We start from the raw sequence: 24772 nt of genomic DNA on the forward strand, positions 1-24772 counted from the left end.
TAGTCCGATAGTTTTCACATAGACTCCAGTTCCATGTTTTTCTGTGTTCTTCAGAGATATTGAGTTCTCCCTGACTGTAGATTGCAGATGAAATGGGGTTCATAATTTGTATTAACATGGCTAGCCCATGTTCGTCTTAAAATGTGCAGGATCCTGTCAGAGCTGATTACTGCTAAGAAAACTACGTAATATGGTGTCGAACATGCGTGTTCGCAAGTCATGGCAACAACAGCCTCGGTGCCCGGCATTGCAGTCTCCAGGCCGAGCGGCGTCGGCCTTGCGGCTGTAACATGAAGTGATGGCCAATGAGCAAACGAAAAAGATGACGCATCTTAAGGGAGATGGCTGGTGAACTAGGCAAATCTGCATGCATGTTTGATCCAGTGCAAAAGTAAGCCAAATGCAACCTTAATCTGAAAGGTGTGTGTGGGGGGGGGGGGCAGGGCAAAAGTGGGGCAGTTAATATTGCTGCCCCTGCCCCCCCAACCTTGCAAAGGGGGGCCATGGCCCCCCTGGCCCTCCCTGTTCCTACGCCCACGGGAGGGGGGGGGGGGGAGAAACACGAGACTACGTCTGTCCGAGAATGCCAACACCGGATAGTCCGCTCCGTGTCGGTCTGGGCTCTGGGGGCCAATTTCTTGAGGAGGAAAGGGCCGGGTTCGCGATTTGCGTTCCAGACCCCTGCAATAAGGGGGTTCTCTATGTCGGTCAGGGACCACATTCAATGCAAGCTATAAAAATTTCCATATTAATGCGAAGTTTGCATCCTGTTAATGCGCACTCTTCGTCCAATCCATGGAATCCCTAACCCCAAACAGATTTGCCAACGCTCCAGACCGTCATCGGTTTGAAATTAGTCCTCTCAACCACCCTAACATGAATAACACTCGCACTTTATTCCATGCAATCATGCAGTACTTAGTTTTTTTAATTCTGTTGATTTCTAAATGCAAGCAAAATTGCACTATGACTTCTGTTTCAGTTAAAAAGACGACACGAACAAAAACCAAACGAAAGAAATGGTGCTTCCTCGAAATCAAGTGACCCCCATTCCTCCCCTTCCTTACTAAGGTTCTGGATGCGCCCCTGGGGCGGCAATCGCAAGATGAGGATCAAATGAACCCAGAGTGACTAAGGAGGATGAGTCACGGCAGCTTAACATGACGCTTCACACCCAAACCCCGCACAAAATGTGCAAACAAATGACATGACAAATGGCTGGAGCAGAGTCCCTTTTAACACGCTCTTGGATCAATGCTGTCCCTTTTGATAGCTTATGAGCATTGCGTCGTAGCGACGCCACGCTTTACTGAATTGTACGCAAGGCAATGGCCGATCTTTTGGTGCCCAAAATAGATACGCCATCAAGGTTGTAAGCACGCAGCGGATCATCAGAGGATTTGCAGCGCGCTGAGCGGTCAGGCCATATTTGTCAGCGCACCCAGCTGTCAGGACAATTTTTTGAAGCTGACGTGACAATGCAGTTTTAGACTAGGGAATGCAGCTCTGAAGTAATTCCATTGATCCTGCGTATGTTATGAAGGTCAGATTAAAGTTAAGACCAGACAGGTTTATAGTGGAAAACTTTTTCAAAAGGTAGATTTTCATGGTTGTTTCCAATACCTGGATCAGAAGGACGTCAACAGATTTCGTATGCTAACATTTTGAGCTACCCGGATTTCTGCAAATTTGATGTTGGCCCTTATATTAAATGAAATAAAAGATAATCATATTTACAACAATAGATGAAAGCACAGTAATGATAATAATTAAAGACATCGGTTCTTACTTGGGGGAGGGGGGGGGCTTGTGTTGTTTCTGTGAACAACAAAGACAATTTCGCAAAAAGTGAATTTTGCGAGCCGTTTGAGCCATCTCACTGTGCATAGCGATTACAGTTGTGAGAACTAAAGCTTGAAATTACGATCGGACGAGCCATCCCACCGGAGCATTCTCCCCACATTGTGTGGTGTAATGACGCTGACCTTCGTGATCCGAATGCGTTACGAGGCGGAAAGCCATCCCCGCCGCTCACAATGCAAGGCTATTGCGCCCGAACGCAGTCGGTGTAGAGGCAGGGAATAACGGCGACAAATGAGCAGGGGGACCGGAAGAGCGCCCGCTCTCCCACACCAAATATTGATCAGCGAGATCAGCAGCACGCGCGGGAGTGTCATCAGAGGACAACAGATGCCAGCTCGCCGCCGGATCATTTATAAGGCGTCGATCATCCGTGGACTTATGTGTGGCCAAGGCCAGTTACCCGAACGCGGTCCTATTGTTCGTATTGAACACGTTCGGGGGGGGGGGCAGCCGTCCGCAGCCGACCCCATCGGGTATTCCAGTGACCATGAAACTACCGTCAACGGGGCGTGACGCCCTCCGCAGGTCACGCCCTTCTCCCGGCGACAAACTGCTGCAGACGGGGCACAGCCACGCCGCGCCAGCGGGCACCACAGTCGCGTGGGGTCCGGCTCCGCGGCCCGGCTTCGCGGTCCGACCTCGTGTCCCAGGCGAACACTCAGTTTTGATGACGGACTACCTCCGTGGCAATGCGGTCAGCTGTTCCGTATCCGTAAATAAGGATAAGCCTTTTGGTTTGAGAAATTCATAACATGTCCGGAAGGGATCAAGCAGCATATTGAATAACTGGCGCATTGAATCAAGCACAAGCTCAGGCGGTTAATCGGTCATAGAGATGACGATTGTGATGGTGAGACGTGGCGTTATCTGGAGAACTTTCGCGAACGTCACGCACAACGCAACCTGGTACGCGTGCCATTTCCTATTTACGGTGTGAAGAGGGTTGTCTTTTCTATATTTGTATTATGTCTATAATGGTTCTCCTTGCAGCTAAGGGGAAAATGTGCCGCAGTCACCACATAGCGTCTGTCCCAGATTTGCAGGCATCTCTCCCTCTCTCCGTCCTCGGCAAGACATTTTTGCGTGCCACACACATTCTACGACCAGTTGAAAGACATGGAAGCTAGCAGTGAAGTGATATACCATAAAATAACGTGTGCAATCTAATTTTATACCCCGTGCTGGACTTATAGAAAGCTCAGATTCACATCCACAAAGTTGCCGGTCGCGATGTATATTGTTTCACCAAACATTGGACAGCAATCTTAACAACGCGCCACCTGTCCTGTACTGACGAAAATGCCGTCAAAATACAGCCATCGTTGCTACACATGCACTATTTCACACCTTGGACCAACCGACTCTTCACACGGTGACGTCAGCACAGGCAGTGACGTCATTCAGAGGCCAATGCCTCCCTTCAACATAGCGCCTCTGATATCCCGATGACGTCACCCGTCCCGCGACTCTCCGGGCTCAACGACCTCAACAGCATACTATCACCTGGATGCCCAGCCACCTGCTGAGGCGACGTCACAACGACAGACATTTGAGTCCCATGAAGGTCACGTGACACAGCTATGACATACTGACGCGACGGCGATCCGTGTGCCCGCCACTGGCTCGGGACCGTCGGGCGCCGGAGCCATGGCGTCTCCCAGCGACGCCACACTGACTGGCCGCCTCCGTGCGCCGCCGTCTCCCACTGACGTCGCATGTCGGAGAGTTCCAGCCGGAAGAGAAACGTGTTGGGCGTGGTGACGTCACACTGGCCGTCCCCGTGCGCCGCCGTCTCCCGGTGACGTCACACGTCGGAGAGCTCCAGTCGGAAGAGGACCGTGTTGGGCGTGGTGACATCAGCCACCGCCAGCTCCTGGCCCGAGGTCAGACCCAGCTCTGCGGGCAAACGGGCGCCGAGGTCAGGGCAGCCCGGGCCGCCCGCGTACGACTGCTGCGCAAATCCCTCCCGGCTGCCCAGCGTCAGAGCGGGTCAGCTAACCCAGCTGGGCTCAGTACAGGTCAGGTCAAGGCTGGCTAGGGCCCCTCAAGTCCGCCCAGACCTAGTTAGAGCACCTCAGGTCAGGTCAGGCACGGCTGTGACACAGTAGAACAGCGTGGCTCAGGCAACCTCAGATTGGGTCGGGTCGAATTAGCTCTACGAAGCGCCTGAAAGACAATACCACCAGCCTACCGCGGCTAGAATCACGACACTGCACTGTCAGCGCAACACCCACGTGCACCGCACCAAGCGGACACCTCCTCCCCCACCTCCCCGCCCCATAGGATATCCGGGCGTCCGCACCAGACAGCGTCTTCTTCAGGTTGGGTCGGGTGCGCTGCTCTATGCTGGGCACGGTGGCCATGTAGAGGGTGCGATTGCGTCCGTCGGCGGCGGCGGTGGTCACGCCGGGCGACTTCATCTGGTACTGGGGCGCCGTGCGCAGGTGCTCGAGCACGGTCTCGAGCCGCGCGTCCGACGGGAAGGCGAGCGGCGCCGGCCGCTGGCTGCAGGCCGTGCACGCCTCCTGCCGGCGCCGGGAGCGGCGGCTCAGCGCTGGGGGACGGGGCGCGGGGAACATGGCTGCCGCTCACAGGTCTGTTACGAGGGAGAGACGTGCGGCGCTGACCACGGCGATGGTCCTTTGTGTTGAAGAGGCGACTGCTCGCACCCAGACCACGGCGTTATTCCGAGAGGCGCATACCTCAGCCGTTTATAAGGCTCTCCTGACACTGCTTCTGAGATCGTGCCAGACACGCATGAATCGTAGATATCTTAAGAGCAGAAGTCCGGCGCCTTTTTCGACGCAGTATGTCTAGTGTAAGCAGCAGCTCTGACGATCACTGTTGAAATCTAGTGTCATCACCCGTAGAATCTTTATCCATGCACAAAGGGTTCGGCCCAGTGGCAAAAATAGATGTCAAGCAACACTCAGGACCTGTCATATTAACTAACAACTACAAAGCACACGACGCCACGAACCCGACCTTTACACCTCGTCCACTACACGCACTGCTCTGGTCTGGACACCTACATGACCCCTCCAGCACCGCTCACGTTTCTCTCCTGCTCGTAGGTGTACGTGTAGATGCCGTCGACGTCGTTGAAGACCATGTAGTTGTTCATGGGCGCGGCACAGCTGGTGGCCAGCTTGAACACCTCTGTGGCGCAGGCTGCGGCGATCACGGCGTTGGTGGACGCCACCGCCGGGATGATGCGCTTCACCACGCCCTGCGCAGCATCACAGCAACACTGACAGCCACAGCCGCAACCAGCGATGAGTTTAGTATGCTGTCGTGAGCTCCAGAATAGCCCAAGCAACTGGAGACGGTCGAGGTCTCATGGGTGGGATAGAGCACGGAATCTCTTCCTCCCAAAAAGTGCGCTAAACCGTGGGCAAATGACGCCCTAGCCAGGTGGATACGCAGGGCAGGGTGTCCAGGCGCCACCCTGCACCTCGCAGGAGTGGGGATGGGATGGGGTACTACGGCTGCGATCGCACAACCCTGAACAGCAACAGACGAGCGTGACGCCGAGCCAGCGCACACCAAATCGTCGTCCAGCACGCCCCGGACTCCAACGCACGCTGACGTCACGCTGCGTCACGGTCACCGACGCACATCGCACGGGTCAAACACCGGTCGGCCAGCAGCAGCCCGTCCCACCCGCGTCACTCCGCACGTAAGGAGCCCCATCGGCGGCAGCGAGCATTGGATGATGCCGCATTCACCTCCGTCACAAAAAACCCTTGCCACAGCCATCTGAGTCAGGCACGATGTCAGTTCTGACACATCCATCTCGGTCAGCCTCACCAGCCAAAGCTGCCAAACACCAGCGCCATCTGAGCCGGAGATGACAGCAGGAACTATAACACGCCAACCTCCATCGGCAGCCGTACCGCCGCAGCCACGCTTACCTGCGTTAGCCGGTAGTCGACGCCGACGATGCCGTACTCGGCGGCGCGCTCCTGCGCCCGCTCCAGGATCCAGGCCAGGTGGGCCGGGTCGTCGCCGTCGATGGAGGCACCCTCGCCCCACGGGTTCTCCTTGGGCCAGAGCAGCAGGCGCACGTACTCGACGCAATGCTCCGGCAGCCGCGGCGTGTGAGCGATCGTGCACAGCGGGAAGTTGTGCTGCGGACGGACGGATGTCAACAGTGAGGGCTGGGGTGAGCTACAGGGGACGCGTTCAGTGAGGGCTGGGGGAGAGCTGGAGGAGACCCGGTCAGTGAGGGCTGGAGTGAGCTAGAGGGGACGAGTTCAGTGAGGGCCAGGGGAGAGCGTCAGCGGTGGGGTGGGCTGGAGGAGGCGTCAGCGGTGGGGTGAGCTGGAGGAGGCGTCAGCGGTGGGGTGAGCTGGAGGAGACGTCAGCAGTGCGGTGAGCTGGAGGAGACGTCAGCAGTGGGGTGAGCTGGAGGAGGCGTCAGCGGTGGGGTGAGCTGGAGGAGGCGTCAGCGGTGGGGTGAGCTGGAGGAGACGTCAGCGGTGGGGTGAGCAGGAGGAGGCGTCAGCGGTGGGGTGAGCTGGAGGAGACGTCAGCAGTGGGGTGAGCTGGAGGAGGCGTCAGCAGTGGGGTGAGCTGGAGGAGGCGTCAGCAATGGGGTGAGCTGGAGGAGGCGTCAGCAGTGGGGTGAGCTGGACGAGACGCGGTCAGTGAGGACTGGGGTGAGCTGTAGAGGCTGATCTGGCTCTGTCAGTGAGGACCGGGGTGAGCTGTAGAGGCTAATCTGGCTCTGTCAGTGAGGGCTGGGTGAGCTGTAGAGGCTGATCCGGTTCTGTCAGTGAGGGCCAGGGTGAGCTATAGAGGCTGATCTGGCTCTATCAGTGCGGACCGGGGTGAGCTGTAGAGGCTGATCTGGTTCTGTCAGTGAGGGCTGGGTGACCTGTAGAGGCTGACCTGGATCTGTTCGGGACATGACGTGACGCGGGTTGCCATTGCCACCGTCGGTTCAATTCCACTAAACCACCCTCAACTAACCCAGCAGGGCCTCCGCCTGACACCAGCCAAACAAACACTGACTCTCCGTGAGCCAGCGCGCCCTCTGCACGACCTAAGCTGACCTGCGGGGGGAAGAGGTCGAGCGTGCATTCGATGCAGGCCGACATGCCCGGCAGGATGACCCGGGCGTTGCCCTTGAAGCCCTCCGTGCCGCCGTCCACCAGCGGAATGACAGAGCCCTGGTCCAACGAGCCGTCCTCCTCGTACCGCAGCAGAGACACCAGCATACCTGTCCAGCAGAGCAGTGGTGACCACGGCGCTCTGAGCCAGGGTGCTCTGAAGCCGCATGGTGCCATTCGGTCAAACGATGTCGGTTTTGCGCTAAAATTGTGCATGCATTCAACTACTAGGCGTGGAAGGCGTGCCATTTCGCTGTTTGTAATCCATTTCCCAGACCCAAGTATTCCAGACAACGACATGTAGACAACGGTGATCTAAGATCGCTGTGAACACACGCAATTAATGCAGCATTTCTTGAAATACGCAGAATGCCACCGTGCCGTGTATAAAACCACAGCCGCCACCCGGCCACTCACCGTTAATCCAGCGGCGCGCCAAGATCGAGTCCAGGCCACAGACGACCACGTGGAACTGGCGGTAGAACACCTCGTCGTAGTCCTGGATCTTGCAGAAGTGCGGCGTGACCGTGCAGCCTGGCACGCGGCCGTGAATGAACTCGGCCGCCACCACCGCCTTGGGCCGACCCACGTCCTGCTGACGGAACAGGAACTGCCGGTTCAGGTTGGACAGGTCGATCGTGTCCATGTCGATGACGTCGATGGAGCCGAAGCCCATGAGCGCCAGGTCCTTGAGCAGCTCGCAACCGAGCCCGCCGGCGCCGACCACCAGCACGCGCAGAGTGTCGCGCAGCAGCTCGAGGATCTCGGCCGACGGCTGGAACTCCGGGTGCGCCAGCGGGCCGGACCGCGTCAGCAGCCGCTGCAGGTGCGACCACTGGCCGGCCGGGGTGCCCGCGCTGCCCTCCACCTCCATGGCGGTGTGCACAGGTCACCTGGTGGATCACGAAAGCTGTGTGTTAGATGTCACCAGGTGGGGGGGGGGGGGGGGGGGTGCACGTGGAAGATATTGCCATTTCCAGCTAAATAATACACATGATTATTAGGACAATGGCAAAAAATGTCACAATGACAGGAATATGCCTCAGGAAGCATTTTTAACATTGTGCCAGCCTTGGTAAATAACAGCATCCTTCAGGTTCATGTAAAGTTCACGACAATGAAGAAAGGGAATGGGGAGCACCAAACATGAAGATCCACTTGACACTCAGGTACACATGTCCAGTCAAAGCTCATTGTAGAAAGCAAGTGGTGGGTGGAATGCTTCCAACACATTACCATAACCTATTTTGGTTCATATTACATAATCCTTTAGAATGAAGCACCCGCACATGTCAGTACCAGTACCAGCATGCTCCAGTTCTTGGCTTCAGTTTTCTTAATCTACCTTTGGTTGGTTCAATCTTCAGTATACCTGACACACACACATGCAGGCACGCATATATATATATATATATATATATATATATATATATATATATATATATATATATATATATATAGATTTCACAGATTCTATGCTGCAAGTTACAACAGGTCATGGTAATCAGGAAACCAAAAGTAATGTTATGTGCCTCAGCTCTGTTATGATATATATATATATATATATATATATATATATATATATATATATATATATATATATATATATGCATGCATGCGTGTGTGTGTGTGTCAGGTATACTGAAGACTGAACCGACCAAAGGTAGATTAAGAAAACTGAAGCCAAGAACTGGAGCATACTGGTACTGGTACTGACATGTGCTGGTGCTTCATTCTAAAGGATTATGTAATATGAACCAAAATAGGTTATGGTAATGTGTTGGAAGCATTCCACCCACCACTTGCTTTCTACAATGAGCTTTGACTGGACATGTGTACCTGAGTGTCAAGTATATATATATATATATATATATATATATATATATATATATATATATATATATATATATATCATAACAGAGCTGAAGCACATAACATTACTTTTGGTTTCCTGATTACCATGACCTGTTGTAACTTGCAATGCAGCATAGAATCTGTGAAATCATGCAACATAGATACTCAGTACCAATGTGACTCAGACATATCCAGACACTATTTTTCATTGTCATTGGTTCAAAAAGATATTGTGCTTTTAATTTTGTTGGTGAACAATGCTGAAATCATTATTGTACAACTTGAATGACTCAAGTAATAACTCATGCAAGCTTTTTCATACATTGTAACAAATATATTTTGTTTGGCTTCAACACATGCTCAGGTTGCCAGCTGGATACCCTTTGCTTGGGTGGGGGGTTAATATGACTCCCCTGAGATCTCCCGAACTAAGAGAGCTAGACACACCAAAGTTACAGAGTGTGTTGACCTGTATGTGAAGTCACTTAGGTCAAAGTTTGAAATTTCTATGTCATGACCCTCAGGTTAAATAAGGTCACACAAGGCCAAATTTCAAGTTTGTCTCCAAAGGCTCCCTAGAACCTAGATAACTGTCCTAAGCAAAAGTTCACATACTCATTTAGGGTCAGTGACCTTGTTTGACCTTTTGAAGATCACGGTGACCAAAATCATGCAAGACCGCAATGAGTTTTGCACTTGAATAAGCAACCAAGATTATACTCAACGGTGTGTTCCTAAAAACAAAATGTTGACCTGTATCATTTTAGATAAACAACCTATTGCATTCTTTAATAAGTTCATGGAAGGAGAATAATGTGGTCCCTGTTGTCAGTAAATTTGAAATGAGTGCCAGAAAATACCTGATTCAGCAAGCCCTTGAGCAACAAAACAGGTTTGTTTTCACCTTGGTCTGACCTCCATACCTGACCCTAGGTCAATGTAATTTGCTTTTTTTAATTACTATGTTGCCTAAGAAAGCATCTGAGAGATGTATGACATCAGCTAGCACTCCATGGTTGAATCAGATTTAACAATTCCCTAGAAATTGTCTTTGCTGAAACCATGGCCTGACTTTGCCCTGCCATTGGTCAGGGTCCTTACCAGGTTCATCTAAATGTTTTATTTCAGATGATCCACTATTCAACTGTCTGCAGCTCTCGAGAATTTGGCATGGCTGTGCCATGCTGTTTGGGGACCCATTTGGAAAAACCTTTGGGGGGGGGGGTCAGTTGGACCCCCTCCCCCATCTGAACATGTCTTAAAGGCATTGCTCCATATTTATATGGGGTTTTGAACTGAAATAGCCACCTTGAAGACCTTTTTGTGCTGTTCACAATCCTGCCCTTCTCAAAACCTTAACCCATCTAGATTATCAGCTACACTTCCACAAACAATGAGGAAAGGTGTATCAGGAAGAGTACTTCAGTCACCTTGGCATTCATGATAACATAATAACATCTTTCAAATTCAGTCATTCTTTAAACCATGTAGCAACACAAACCAAGGCTGAAAAGCTGTTGCTGTCAAGGGGTTCATATCTCTGGAGTTCACAAGTGTGATTTCCAGACACCCAATATAATTGCTCTCAATTGGCTCTCAACCAATGTTGTGGAAGGTACAATACAAAATCAAGCCAAAATTCACTGAGGAGCATACTTATCAAAAAGAAAACTGTGCTGTCTAGAGCAGTCTTTTCTGCTAAAAAAACAGACTTATAATTATAACTGAGTTTGTTTGATCATATCGGATGCTTGATTCAATACCTTCAAATGTTAATATTCCCTTTCATCATTTGAATCTTCCAGCTACAGTTGTCTATCGGCTTAGTGTTGTCTCATAAAATCCATGCCACCAGTGTCAGCCAAACACACCCCCTGTTTTGGGCATCAAAAAGTTAAATTATGTAGCAATTACATTTCATCAGGATATCCAGAATGTGGCAACAAGCACAATGTACCCAATGTACACTCCCTTTACATCAATAATTTCACACATCAACAATTATGTATTTGCAAAACTCCATTTCAATGTGGTTGTACTACAACCAAAAGGCTGCACACAACATAGTCTGACAAATGCAATGATATGCTCAGCTGACTAATGCTCTTTATCCAAAGTGTAGTTAGAATGACCCTGGGTTAACTGCAATAGTAAAATAAGTTGATTAAGCTGAGATATTAATATTCTACCCACTGTCCTTATGTTTTAGCATCACTCAACTAACAATTTAGTGCTGATTATATCAATTATATGCCACTTAAGCCCAAGTTTGAATATATATATATATATATATATATATATATATATATATATATATATGCATATATATATGTATATATATATACATATATATATATGTATATATACATAAGGAATATTCTCTTTTACCTTTATCTGTCTGGGGTCCCAGATATAAATTTGGGGTATTGCACAGTTCACTACTGGCAGTATCAGTCATTCAAGGTTGTGTTATGCTTCTAACACTCTTAAGTAGACTTGAAACAGTTCCCACACTCTGGGACGTGGCTGTGCGAAGGAAGTTGATAGGGAGGGTAAGGAAACTAGGAGAACTGATGTAGCATTTTCTTCATAATTTAGCACCAAATGGGTTATTCCCCCAATCTGGTCCACTAGTCTCATATAAGACAAATAGAACGCCACACCCTTCTTGTACCCGAGAGCTTGAAAACAGGGCATTATGCATTCAACAATGAAGATACGTTGTCACTTACGCCCAAGTATTTTTCAAAACTACCTTAGCTCCTCAACTATTTGCATACATAGGTGGTTTCTAGCATTGATAATCTCAGGCTCCCTTCACCTGCCGATTTCAAAGGGCTTTGCTAGCCGGTAGCAAAATTCGCACACAGCACACAGCATCAAAACGCGGTCCAACCCTATACCGCCCTGGAGACCTTCCTCTTTGCCCCGGCAGAAAACACCGGGTGCCTGTAACACATGCGTCAAAAATGTAATCACAAATGAATTAATAGAAGGCTAGGAAATTGCCACTCTCCACGTTATTAGTCTCAACTGCCATTACCGGACTACGAAGCCGGATGGTTAGGCAATGGGCCATGCTGCATTATGGTTGCCATATTTATAGACCATCTAGATGCGCGGCCACCAAGACCGGACTCCTACGATTCATTGACGTCTAGTTCAGCCAGAATCTCGAACACGGGCGTAAGTCCCAATTCTGACTTAGTTGGGGGTGGGGCGTGGGGGGGGGGGGGGAGTAATCGACCCTACAACTTTAGGAACAAAGCGGGCCAACTCCAAGCAGAAATCAGTTTCTTGGCGTATTTCGCGGAAAGTTTGCATGCTCCTTTAACGGCTTAGTCACCCAACTAAATTTGCAAGACTACGAACCTGATCTCACACATTGACAACAGCACCTATGTGGCAAGCACGGCAGGCATGTCGCCAACATTTTTTAGTAGGCGGTTGAGAAATTGCCAAAGGAGACATAATCCCTTGGTCCTGCTGTTGCCTACGACCCTGTCCAGTGCATAGTGCATGCAGTTACACGAAAACCGTATGTGTGCTACTGCGTCATAGTACAGATGTTCATCCATTTACAGTGGTCCGACGTGTCAGAAATGCCCCTAGGTCATGAACGCTTGAGAACAGCGTGAACGTTGCAACCGACGGCGCCTACAGCGGGCCCTGTAAATTATATCCTAGTCCTCTTGCAATGACAGGGCAACAGGCATTTCTTTGGTGTCCTGCTTGCACGCTATCGCCTTTCTACGCAATACGAAAAGTCAAATCACAGAAATATTGACAGGTTCCAAAAGCACCTAAGAATCTTGCAATTCCCTGGCATTAAAGGCATACCACTCACCAAAAAAAATCCTTTCACGGAAAACACGAACATTGCAGAACAACTGTATTATGATGAAAAGGATAATGCTCCAGACAATGTTCAAAATGGCGCTCTGGAAGTATAGTTCGTTACCAGAGCAATTACAGCCAACGGGTTCAGACACTAGCGTGGGGTGTAACAGCCAGCAGATCCAGTCAGACCCAACCATCAGACGACGAAACCAGCGATCACCATGGACGGACGCAGGGCGCGGTAGGCGCGTGTCGAGTATTGCCAAAACTTTGCAGAGACACAAGGTCATCTAACATGGACAGAAAGTACGACCAGTTGGGTAGAGCATACCCACTACAACACAGTAACACATAAAACCGCTCAACGCTACCGCTGAAGACGACAAACGATACCCGGTGGATGTCATAGGACGGGGTGGCGAGCCCACCAAAACGGAAACAATAAACTGAGGAATCATTGACATTCGTATGCTGAAGGAATGCAACCGGACGTATTTACTGACATGCCAAGTTACAGCCCACTTTAATAAACGCCTTGCGAATGACAGTTACTTACAATCGAAATAAACGGTGGACAAGGATCGAGAGCTCACATGCCGCCAATGACAGATCTAATTGAGATCGCACAGGATGTCGGAATATCAGAGGTTTTCACAACAAGCGAAACGAAAACCACACAGCATCCGAGGATGTGTCAAGCTTCACCTAATAAAAAAGGAAAATGGCATGAGAGCATACCTTTCAACAACCGCTGAAAGTGCACAAACGCGAAACTTAGCTTTTCGTGCAGGACAACCAGCAACACAAACAGATTAAACAACGGACCACTAACGAAAAGTTCTCACTGGCCTGCAAGCCACTGGTCGCCCGCAGTGTCTTTTAACAACAGCACTACGCAGCCTAGTTTTAAAGCCAGTTAGCATACCATAGCCACAACCGACCGTTCATAACGGCCTCAGCGGAACCCTGTGAGGCGATCGATAGAAGGGCGTGCTAAAACTGCCTCAACTATTACTAAGCAGCCGATACTTGTACACTGCGAGTGTGGTAGGAAGGAGCTGTGAAGGACACAATAGGCAGACCCTACAGAAAAAAGAAAGAAAACTCCAGATTTCTGGCACCTGCCATCGAAAAAAAAACATGATGCTGAGTGTTCAGTTTAAAATCTGTCAGTCTGGCATAAAATGTGAGACAGTGCCAAGAGCAATCATCATCTGACGAACATGCTTTGAGACTGAGAACAGTTTAGATGACACTGTGCGACCGTTATTGAGCCTTAAAAAGCGGCGTAACGCAGCACAACAAGAGAAGACGGACGGTGTGTAAATGGCAGTGCTGCACGAAAGGGGTAACCCGATCTGGAATGAAAGTTGTTGGTGCTACTTTCAAGTCATGGGTAAAGATATATTTCCCTGTGTTCGGAGCACTTCATTCGGCTTGTGCGATATGGGCTGATCCGTATACAAACGTGTCACGGTTGTAATAAGGCATGAGTTAGGGGTTCCATCTTCGTTTCTGTGAGTCCATGTTACAATGCCTTTCGTATTTGCAAAACAAATCAGAATATCTCGCCTTGACTGTCGCACACAATATGACAATAGCAGGCTAATTGGTGTGCCCTGAAGTCCAAATCATCATCACAATAGCAGCTGCAGACCGAGTTAGGGAGTCGCAAGGCGACTTAAATGCGACGGGTATATGTGAATATTTACTATCCCAACATGAAGTAACCCAAAGTTCAAATGCATATCCACATGCCATAAAAGGCACACACTAATCAATCCCAGAGTACCCATCAACAGTATCAGTATCATCACCTAAGCCGTGATTCATGCACAGTAACAAAGAACTGGTGCCAGAGAGGAGAGGAGACTGCGGGGTTTACAGAACCCGCGCCGCAGTGGCTACTGAGCAGACTACGAGTGTCGGTCGGCGTGTCCGCCGGCTGGGGTCGCTTGCCGGAGCGGAGGTCACTGCCGCCGCCTCACCAGTGCACCCGGCGGCCCTGGTAGTCGATGAACTTGCCGTTCTGCGCGCTCGAAGCCGACTCGATGACGGCGTACATGCCGCTGCAGCTGGCGGCCGGAGAGAGTGGAGCCGGTCCCACCGAATTGCCCAGGTCCGTCTGCACCCAGCCCGGGTGCATGGCCATCGAGATCAGGCCCGGCACGTCCCCAGCGAACTGCCTGCGGTGGCACGGATCACAAGTCAGGTCAGGCAGGACAGGGATCAGGCAGGGCGGGTCTCGAAGTCAGACAGGGCAGATCAGGGGTCAGGTGGTGCGGCTCAGGGGTCAGGTGGGTCGGAACAGGGGTCAGGCAGGGCGGGTCACGAGATCAGACAGGGCAGATCAGGGGTCAGGTGGCCCTGCTCAGGGGTCAGGTGGGACGGATCAGGGGTCAGGCAGGGAGGATTAGAGGTCAAGCAGGGCGGATCACAAGTCGGGTGAGGTGGAACAGGGGTCAGGCAGGGCGGGTCACGATGTCAGACGGGACAGATCAGAAGTCAGGTGGCGCGGCTCAGGGGTCAGGTGGGACGGATCAGGTGTCAGGTGGGGTGGATCAGGGGTCAGGTGGGGCAGATCAATGTCGGGTAGGGCAGATCAGGGGTCAGGTAGGGCGGATCAGAGGGTCAGGCAGGACATATCAGGGGATCAGGTGAGGTGAATAAGGGGGTCAGGCAGGACCAGATCAGGGTGCTCGGCAGGGCATACCAGGGGGCCAGGCAGAGAGTATCAGAGGGCTAGGCAGGGCATATCAGGGAGCCGGGCAGGGTGTGTCAGGGAGTCAGGTGTGGCAGACCACGGGGTCAGACGGAGCGCATAATTGCCCAGTTTTAACCTAAAGACATACAAATAAACAGCTAAGCGTTTTTTATGGTGAGCCTTGCTGGACACGACTATGATCCTAATGACTGATCGATCAAAAGTGTTCCGGAATGTCCTGATGCAAGGTAGGGCAAGAACAAAACAGCATAAATGCAACAGATTTTGCAATGGCTGTGGCCTGGGACAAACAGGCAGCTAGCTCTCGTTTGTGACGCAGGCGCCTGAATGACGATCCGGATCTTACCTCACGAGCATGTTGAGCGCCGTCTTAGTGATGCGGTAGCAGGCCATGCCGCCGCCCATGTTCATCTCCAGCGATGACATGATGGTCGACATAAAAACCACCTGCGCCGAACATCCAAAACATTAGCCAATACATCGAGCCATGCGGGAGGACAACATCTACACTCATCAAACTAAGAGTTTCAGGGCGTGTCGACAGCGAATGGTCACGCAGCCACCCAAAATAAGAGAAGCAATGCGAATGACGACTGCATGGCACAACTTGCATACATGTCCAAAATGGCAGGGTCAATCTTCCGAGACCACGAGGACAAACACGCGGACAGGCATAACAGGCTTCCTCTATGCCCACACGTCGCGCAAAGCTAACATGCCGGGATCGCACGCGCGACGGAAGCCCGACCGCTCCCGAGCCCCGTGCTGACCTTGGGCTGGCTGGCGGCCTTCAGCAGGGGCAGGAACGTCTGCGTGATCACCATCGGACCCGACACATTGGTGGTGAAGGTCGAGTCCAGCTCGGCACGCGTCGTCTTCAGCAGATTGTCCTCACCCGCCACGCCTGTAACGTGCCAGCCGCGCCGCGATCAGAACCAAACGCCGGCGGCCGCGTATCCGGACCAAGTGCGCGGGCGCAAGGGACGCTTCCTCAGGCGCCGTCCGAGCCGGGGGTGGGGACGGCACGCGCCTGCTGCGTGAGGTGCGCGTACTGCACGAGTATGGTATTAACCTCCATGAAGGGATTCAGCTGTGGGATGGTAGTGATCTAGCCGGCTAACCTGCGCCTGGGCACTAGTATTAACCATATGAGTCATCATTCACCTCGTGCCAAGGGTGGCGCATGAGGACGACAGACTTCAGCAGCCTCTCCCAAACACACGTCACATGTTCGAGACATTTCTACATCTCTGCTCTGGGAGGGAGGAGCAGTCGGGCCAGCATACCAGCATTGTGGAACAGCAGATCCAGCTGGCTCACACCCAGCTTCTGGACGGCCTGGAGGGCGCGCGTGATGGAGCCGTCGTCGGCCGAGTCAAGAGCGATCGCTGCCGGCTGGTGCTGCTTCTTGAGCAGCGCGGCGAGCTCGCGGGCACGGTCCGGGGAGCGGCAGGTGGCCAGCACCTGACGACGCCATCAGGAAGGCGCCGGTGGCGGTCAGAGTGGGTGGTGCGGCTGATGGGGTGATTGCCAGCCATAGGAGGTGGGGCAGCATGGCAAGCTTACTCATTCACAACTTGTAGAGCAGGCTAAAAGGAGGGGAATTTGACAGTGACAACACTGCAAATTATCCTAAAAACTACATGACCAATGGTGGAAGGGAGAAAGGCAGAACATGACTGGTGCCCAACACACATAAAATCAATTATTCTTACACATACCTGCCAACCTTTACTGGCAAATTCTTCCACCAGAGCCAGACCAATGCCTCGAGAGCATCCTGTAATCAGCACAGTTTTCTGGGCAGCCATTTTTTGCCTTTGACCTGCAAAGATTGCGTATTTGGTGAGATTAAGAACGGGTTAAGCATGTTATCAAATTACATCTTGGTCAAGGCTAGCTTCTATCAGCTCAAAATATTACTGTTCAGATGATTTCAAATGAAAGCAGCATATATTGATAAGAAGTGAATTAGCACTTTAGTACACCAAAGGTGTTGTGCCTTCAATGTGAGATAACAGTTCAATAACTACAATGTTATGTTAATTCACAATTAAAACATGCCTGTCATGATTACCATTATTTGAAGACAAACACACTGGTAGTTGCTTGGTGAAGACTGCAAGTGCACATGAGACACCAACTGCTGGACAGCTATTACAGCCCAGCAAAGCATGTGATGTAGCACACTTCAGTGCCACCAAAAATAACATTTGAGCTGACCTTGACAAATTGTTCATTTATGGGTATCTAATCTATCAATCAAATAACAGCATGGAACAGGCTGAGAATCATATTTCATCAATAAGCATAAGAAACAGGCTAATCTTAAAATGGCATTGCAGGAACAGAAGCAACATCCATAATAAAAACATGGCATCATTTTCACATCATGTCTAAAGTGCATTAGAAGAAGCTTAATCTACCATTTTTCTAGCATCTCAAGTTTTTAGGTTAAAACAAACTGATCTTAGATGCATAGGTGCTGATTAAATGAGGATATCAAGGTTATTGGGATCAATTTATGGTGTACATATCTTTAACACTAAAACTTGCCCAAGATCATCATCTAAGAAGTGTCCCCTGCCCTTGGTTACTTACTCTGAAACTGACTTAAATACCAAAATTATGACAAGCTCAACTCTCAAGGGAATCAGGTCAATGTCACAGGCCTGGAAGTATCATAACATGAGCAGAAGTATATTGAGTACAGGCAATGAAATAAAAAGCAAGATTCAAGGAAGCAAACTAGATGCTTGTGCAAGGGTTTGGATGGGTTCTAATGACATCCAACATAATAACCAGTATGGTTACTAATTTTCATGCTTTCAGTTTTCACAAACCATGATTTGGCTGATTATCATGTTTTCATGCTTTCAGCCCTGCGAACTGAGATGCAAACAACCCATGTTTAGAACTAATCTGAGGCAGGGTCTGGAGCAGTCTGCAATGATGTGGTGTAGACAGAGGATTGTACTGTCTCCTTGTGTTTGTTCAACACCTTCATGCCTTTTGGTAGTGCATAGATTGATGTGATGAGGTTGTCATCGACATAGCCACTTAATAAGCAACATTCAAAATCCCATATCCCATGACCGCGCCCCAATTATCTTTCATCGCCGGCGTGCCCCCAAACTCTACCAAGGCCCTGCTCAAAGCATGACAGGCTTTTGCCTTCAGACGTCTATCGTCTGACTCTAAGAACCCCCACCAAGGCCGATTGCACAAAACAACTGGATCACTTCCCGACGGTCGCTATACCCCAACCACCGCGCACCGCTTCTTGCCAAGTGATAGCAGCCACAATGTTGCCGATAGCCAATCATGGCTGAGTAGGTAATTATCGTTGTCCCAAATTTAAATTAGCCCATAAAATTGGCATAAAGTTTAGTACACTACGGCGGGAGTGAACAGAATTGAAATATAATCCTAGAAATCTAGATCCGACTATGACAAATTGGGTCTAGATATGGTGTCTCATCATTAGACGGAACAGCCGCAACTGTTTCAAAGGTGTTGGATCGGTATTTGTAGCCTTCGCTGGTGCCTTGATTGATTTGCAGCCTCGATAACGTTGTGGGGTCTACAAAGATTGCGTGCGCTGGAAGCTGTGGGTGAGATCATCAATCGGTGGATTCTTTCGATTGTGTTTGTGGTTGTGTTTTCAAGTGTATTCTTTATCCCATTGCTCATTGACAGACTAATAAAATTTCCCAAATCTAGATCTGGATCAGGGGTGGGAATTAGTGCTGACCGACTGAATGGAGATATGGTAGTGCACAGTCGGCCTGGGAAGTGATCCCGACCTGAAGACGTGGTGGAGAACTTCTGGAATGATGTAGACCGCAATGCTGGTTCATACCTGAGAATAACTGTAAAATCTGGAAAACCTGAGGTTATGAAGAAGGTTGGAGGAAGGGTTTAGAATACCCCTACCCCTGTCTGCCACATGAGTGTTCTATATGTATCAAAGAAAAAGACATATGTACCCTAAAAGTTGAACATGAAATCCCCTATGCTGAGGCAATATATATATATATATATATATATATATATATATATATATATATATATATATATATATGATATACATGAGGCTATATAGGAAATTATATCATGCTAGTCACCAACCCCCTGGTTGAATAGCATACTCCTACTGTGACATGTGCCCCACCCAAAAATAAAAAAGAAGAAGAATTAAAAGAGAAGGTGGAAACATTGAAGGAAAAGATAGATGAGATGCTTATGCTGATGATACTGTGATTGTTTTCAAAAATAAAAGTATTGTCAAACTTCAAAACATTGTCAGTATGCTTTTGCTTCTCATGACTTCATGGTTTGCTGCTAATTTTCTCTCCCTGAACATATCAAAAACATTCACACGGCATTACACAACCTTTTCTTCGCATTTCCGACTAAATGTGCAAATTAATGATTCACCTATTGAAGAGAAAAAAGAAATCAAACACCCTGGTGTAATCATTGACAAATCTCTTAAGTTTACAAGCCACACTAATTTTGTTGCAAGCATAGTAAGTAGAAATATTGGAATAATAAGTAGGGTTAGGTACTTTATTGATGAAACAACATCACATCTACTCTATAACACTTTGATTCTTCCTTACCTAAATTACTGCTGCTTGGTTTGGGGCATAAATTATGCTTCTCAACTAGATCGATCAGTAATTTTGCAAAAAAGGGCTGTGCGTCGTAAAGAAAATGTGTATCCTCTGTAAAGCTCAATGCCAATCTTGAAATGATACAAAATTGTGAAACTATCGGATATTGCTAAAGCTCAAATTTTAATTGTGATGCACAAATTTTTAACTTCACAGCTCCCTGCATCATTCAATTTAATTTGCAATCTCTATGGATCCAATGACATGGATATGAGGCGAGCAAAACATTTAGAACAACCTTTCTCTTATCGTAATTATAGACTATTTACAGCATCCTGCCTTGGCCCTAAGCTGTGAAACGACATTGTGGTTTCATATTTTCCAAGAATAGCTGATATCCCTGTATCGAAACCCATCGTTAAGAACATCATCCGCAAGCATTTCGTGAACACATATTAATGTAACGAACATATTTGAAGACATTGCCATCCTTGTGCTGTACATATCCAACGCACTTCATATTTGACCTCCTTCATGTTTCATAATCAATTTCTGATATAAAGTCATGCACATATACCCAAATTCATGGCGCTGGCTCCGGGAGTTCTCCCAGCAACAAGCTCTGCTTAGCTGGGTGGACTCCCTGGACATCCAGCTGAAAACCCAGCACAAAAATGACCAGGTAATTGCCCCCTCCGACTTGTGACTGTATAACCCTTACTAACACGGGGAATTGAGTGGTTGTAGATTATTGGGCGGTTGTAGCGGGCTGTCATTAGCTGATTTTGGCTAATGACTACTTTAAGCCTTTTCATCTACGATTTTTCCTCACCTCTCACATAACACAATTCCTTCGGGTCTGCTCCACCTCCTCGCCTGTTTTTTTTAAAAGTTTATTTCATCTTCCTAGCTGAGAGTGCCGCGACTTGATTTTATGTTTTCTGGTGTTAACGCACGGTTTACGGCGTCGCTGGGATTGAGGGAGGGACACTCCTGGTTACCTGTTCTTGGGTAACGGCGTAGAAAAGAAAAATAAAAAAAGATGACAGCCATACTTGCAAAGATGGCGAAACAACTTCAGTCAGACAAGGGAACAACCGTTTCATATGATGATCAGAGTCAACAAACTTAGACAGACAGGGAGACACATGATGAGCCCATGAGTAGGGAGGTGGTGCATATAAATGAGATGACAACATTTGGTGAAAGTGAGCAAGTGACAAAGAAGAAAGAAAAGCAAGGGGCAGGCCAGGAGGACCTATGGAAGAAAGTCAAAGGTAAGAATAAGACAAAGAGCAGGGAAGGTAAGATACATGAGATGGATATCAATGGCACTAATGATGGATATTTAGCTTCCCAAAGCATTGGAAGGAGGGGTAGATCCGTGGAGAAAATTTGTGCAATATCTACTACCGGAAGGTCACGGGAGGAGAAAATGTAATTTTCCATTGATATTCGTAATGACTATTGATATCTTGTATCTTCGAGATGATGCTGATATTTGTGATGCTGATGATCATGATGAGATGATGGGGATTGTTGTTGTGTTGTTTTTTGTTTTTGTTTCATTTTTTGGCTTCGTTTGGATTTGGGGCAGGAAGAGTTGTGGCATGCTTATGTTAATTAGCATGGCCCTAAGCATTTTGCAGTGGAATTGCAGAGGAGCCTTTCAAAACGGCCAGAGGTTAAACCAGTGCTTCTCAAGAAAAGCTTTGGCATTGTCTGCCTTCAAGAAACTCATTTTCTTCCCACTGACAGGTATGATTATCAGATAACTAATTATATGCTACATAATGGGTATGGAAACATAAGTGGTAGGCAAGGAGGGGTTTGTATATATGTTACAAACAATTATCCACATTTCCAAATAAATGTGAACACTCTACTTCAAGCTGTGGTTTGGTCAGTGAAGGTTGGTAGAATGTGATTATGTGTGTGTCCACTCGATTTACCTCTGCCACCCAGCGAAACAGTAACATTACCTGATTTATACAATTTAATTTCTCAGTTACCCCAGCCATTTATCCTATGCACAGATGCCAACAGTCAACATTGTATGTGGGGTGCAGATGGATGCAATCAGAGAGATAAACTGTGGGAACATGTGATATGACAACATGTATTATATATTTTGAATGATGGATGTCCAACAAGAATAGACGATTATACTGGCCACAACTTGTCACATGTACTGGTCACACATATACTGGTCACAAAGGCTGCTACGTGTTTTGAACATTGATGGTGCTATTAATGATGACCCTGAGGAGGAAGCAAATGTGGTGGGAAGACATTACTCCAATACTTGTGGTTCCCAGAACTACCGACCAATATTTAGGGATCCTTTAAATGAACTGATACAAGAAATGCCAACCTTTTTCTGACAACTATGAGGCATATAACACTGTTGTCACCACGGATGAGCTCCCTCGGTCCATTGCATTGTGTGGAAACACCTCGATATGCCTAGGTAAAATCCATTGTGCTTTCTTCAAACATATGAATGACAGTCAGTTAGAGGTAGTTTTGAAAGTGCTTAATTATATATGGTGTTCAGAAAGCTTTCCGCTCCAGTGGAAACACTCCATTATTATTCCAATTATGAAACGTGGCAAATCGGGCGATAAACCCGAATCATAGACCGATTCAGTTGACGTCATGTTTCAGCAAATTAGTGGAAAGGATGGTGACCAAAAGGCTTTCATGGAACATAGAACATAACAATATGATATCAGAGTATCAACTTGGTTTCCGAGGACGCTTAATGCATTACCTAAGGTCTTATTTAGATGGCATAACCTTTCAGGTGAAATGCGGTGTACTCTCCAACATATGTGAACAAGAAAATGGACTGATGCGGGGTGGGGTGATATCCGCTACTCTGTTCAACATCATGAAGAACGGCATTTTCAATGATGCCCCCCAGGAATATGCCCAACGCGCTGTATGCTGACGGCTGTACAATGTGGGTGCAGAGAAGAAGGATTATGTCATTAATTGAGAGAATGCAGACAGCACTGGATCGTGTTTGTGCATGGACAGACAAATGGGGGCTTATTTTTTCGCCTCCGAAATGTAGCGCCATTATTTTTCGACGGTTTATGAAGGAGCGAGAATTAAGGAATATACCAGAACCCAAGATTTATGATCAGCCTGTGACCTACTCTGAACAAGTAAAATTTCTCGGGGTCATGTTGAACTCCGTGCTCAACTTGAACAAACATATTGAGTACACCAAGGCAAGGGCTTTAAAACGAATATCAATTCTAAAATGTCTGCCAGGTCGAGGATGTGGCGCTGATAGAGTCACCCTCCTAAGCATCTACAAAGCAATGATCAGGCCCATTTTAGATTACGCATGCCCTATCCTAGATGGGCCAAATAACACAGCGATCGAGTCATTAGAATGTGTTCAAAATGCGTGCTTACGTGTAGCAACGGGGGCGTTGAGAACTTCGCCTATTCTTCCATTACAGGCCGAAACAGATACTCTTCCCCTTTGATTGCGACGACATGAATTGACAATAAGATGCTGCATGAAGGCACGAGGCGAGGACAATCATCCGTGTCAGAGACTTACTACTGAAACGGCTTCTTGACACCAACTGGAAAGATAATATATAAAAAGAATGTCTGGTTTTCCACTGTACGAAAGAATGGCAAGCACATGTAACGAGATAGAATTTGACTTCCCTCATGACTTAGAAACAAAGAAAGGTTCCATACCTCCTTGGAAGCTACGCAAATGTGAAACCAAAAAACTCACAAATGAAAATAAGTGCTCTGAATGTATGTCGAATGCAATATGACTTGTGAACTAAGAATGGATAACCCTGATTTTACTTGTATTTTTTGCGGACGGTTCAAAAACTACTGAGGGAGTGGCCGGTGCCTACGTCCATGGAGAAAGCTATGCTCGATTTAAACTGCCGGGAAAGTGTTCAGTGTTTGTTGCTGAAGTCATGGCTATATCTCACGCAATGAAATATGTGGAAAGCAAGGGTATCCCGAAATGTGTAATATGCACTCATTCTTTGTCGGTAGTCACTGCACTGAAAAATTATATTTCCAACCATCAGGTGATTATAAATATTTTTGAAACCTCGCACCGTTAACTAGAAAAATGATTCTAGATTAAAATCATGTGGACTCCAGGTCACTGTGGTGTAGTAGGAAATGAAATAGCAGATGCGCAGGCAAAGGCGGCAGCGCTGTTAAACGAAATACCTGAAACCCAAATAGGCTACAGAGAGCACCTACCGACTTTGCACTCCGCCATAAGAAACTCTTTCAACAAAACCTGGCATGGGCACGGACCTCATACAACAATGAACTGGCGCGAATAAATCATTCCATGCCGACCACGACTAGGACATACAGGATATACCCATTCGTTCCTTATGGATCGAGAACCAAGACCTACCTGTGAGAACTGCGTATGCCCTCGAACAGTACTACATATGTAGTGGACTGCCCATTGTTTGCGCGTCAGCGACGAGGTATCGTGGAAATCTGTCACAAATGTGGAACGCCACTTTGTGTGAAATCGCTAATTGGCAGTGATTATCCAGCACTTATTGACGAAGTGTTTAAATTGTGACGCCTTTGCAAGCTTTTGCAAGAACCGTAGTGCCAGTGCGTACCTCTGCGTTAGCATGCATGACAAACCTGAAGCTTGTAAAAGTGTGGTCCATCATGTGTATGCGTGCGTTTTTCTTTTTGTTACCTTTTGATTCACCAAGTAATATGGCTACTGT

General features: G+C 48.2%; 2 protein-coding genes across 9 annotated transcripts; both read right to left on the reverse strand.

The window, feature by feature from the left end:
- Positions 1–3081: 3081 nt before the first annotated feature.
- On the reverse strand, positions 3082–11885 carry LOC119108610 (NEDD8-activating enzyme E1 catalytic subunit). 3 transcript variants are annotated; one of them, XM_037232209.1, is made up of 7 exons: positions 11728–11885; positions 7395–7870; positions 6921–7087; positions 5778–5993; positions 4919–5092; positions 4166–4388; positions 3082–3759 (listed from the first exon to the last, which is right to left on the reverse strand). In XM_037232209.1, the coding sequence occupies exons 2-7, from the start codon at positions 7849–7851 to the stop codon at positions 3668–3670; spliced, it is 1329 nt and encodes a 442-aa protein (XP_037088104.1). In that variant the 5' UTR covers positions 7852–7870; positions 11728–11885; the 3' UTR covers positions 3082–3667. The 3 variants fall into 3 exon arrangements, with proteins under 3 accessions (XP_037088104.1, XP_037088105.1, XP_037088103.1); XM_037232210.1 differs by having other exon boundaries at positions 11653–11728; XM_037232208.1 differs by lacking the exon at positions 11728–11885 and adding an exon at positions 11564–11702.
- Positions 11886–12709: 824 nt separating this feature from the next.
- On the reverse strand, positions 12710–24451 carry LOC119107611 (C-factor). 6 transcript variants are annotated; one of them, XM_037231117.1, is made up of 6 exons: positions 24439–24451; positions 17118–17221; positions 16683–16860; positions 16167–16300; positions 15743–15843; positions 12710–14857 (listed from the first exon to the last, which is right to left on the reverse strand). In XM_037231117.1, the coding sequence occupies exons 2-6, from the start codon at positions 17205–17207 to the stop codon at positions 14656–14658; spliced, it is 705 nt and encodes a 234-aa protein (XP_037087012.1). In that variant the 5' UTR covers positions 17208–17221; positions 24439–24451; the 3' UTR covers positions 12710–14655. The 6 variants fall into 6 exon arrangements, with proteins under 6 accessions (XP_037087012.1, XP_037087008.1, XP_037087011.1 ...); XM_037231113.1 differs by lacking the exon at positions 24439–24451 and adding an exon at positions 18674–18718; XM_037231116.1 differs by lacking the exon at positions 24439–24451 and adding an exon at positions 18684–18703.
- Positions 24452–24772: the final 321 nt, after the last annotated feature.

This window comes from Pollicipes pollicipes, unplaced genomic scaffold (genome assembly GCF_011947565.3).
Source record: "Pollicipes pollicipes isolate AB1234 unplaced genomic scaffold, Ppol_2.1 Scaffold_6686;HRSCAF=7923_pilon_pilon_pilon, whole genome shotgun sequence".
Classification (NCBI taxonomy): domain Eukaryota; kingdom Metazoa; phylum Arthropoda; class Thecostraca; order Pollicipedomorpha; family Pollicipedidae; genus Pollicipes; species Pollicipes pollicipes.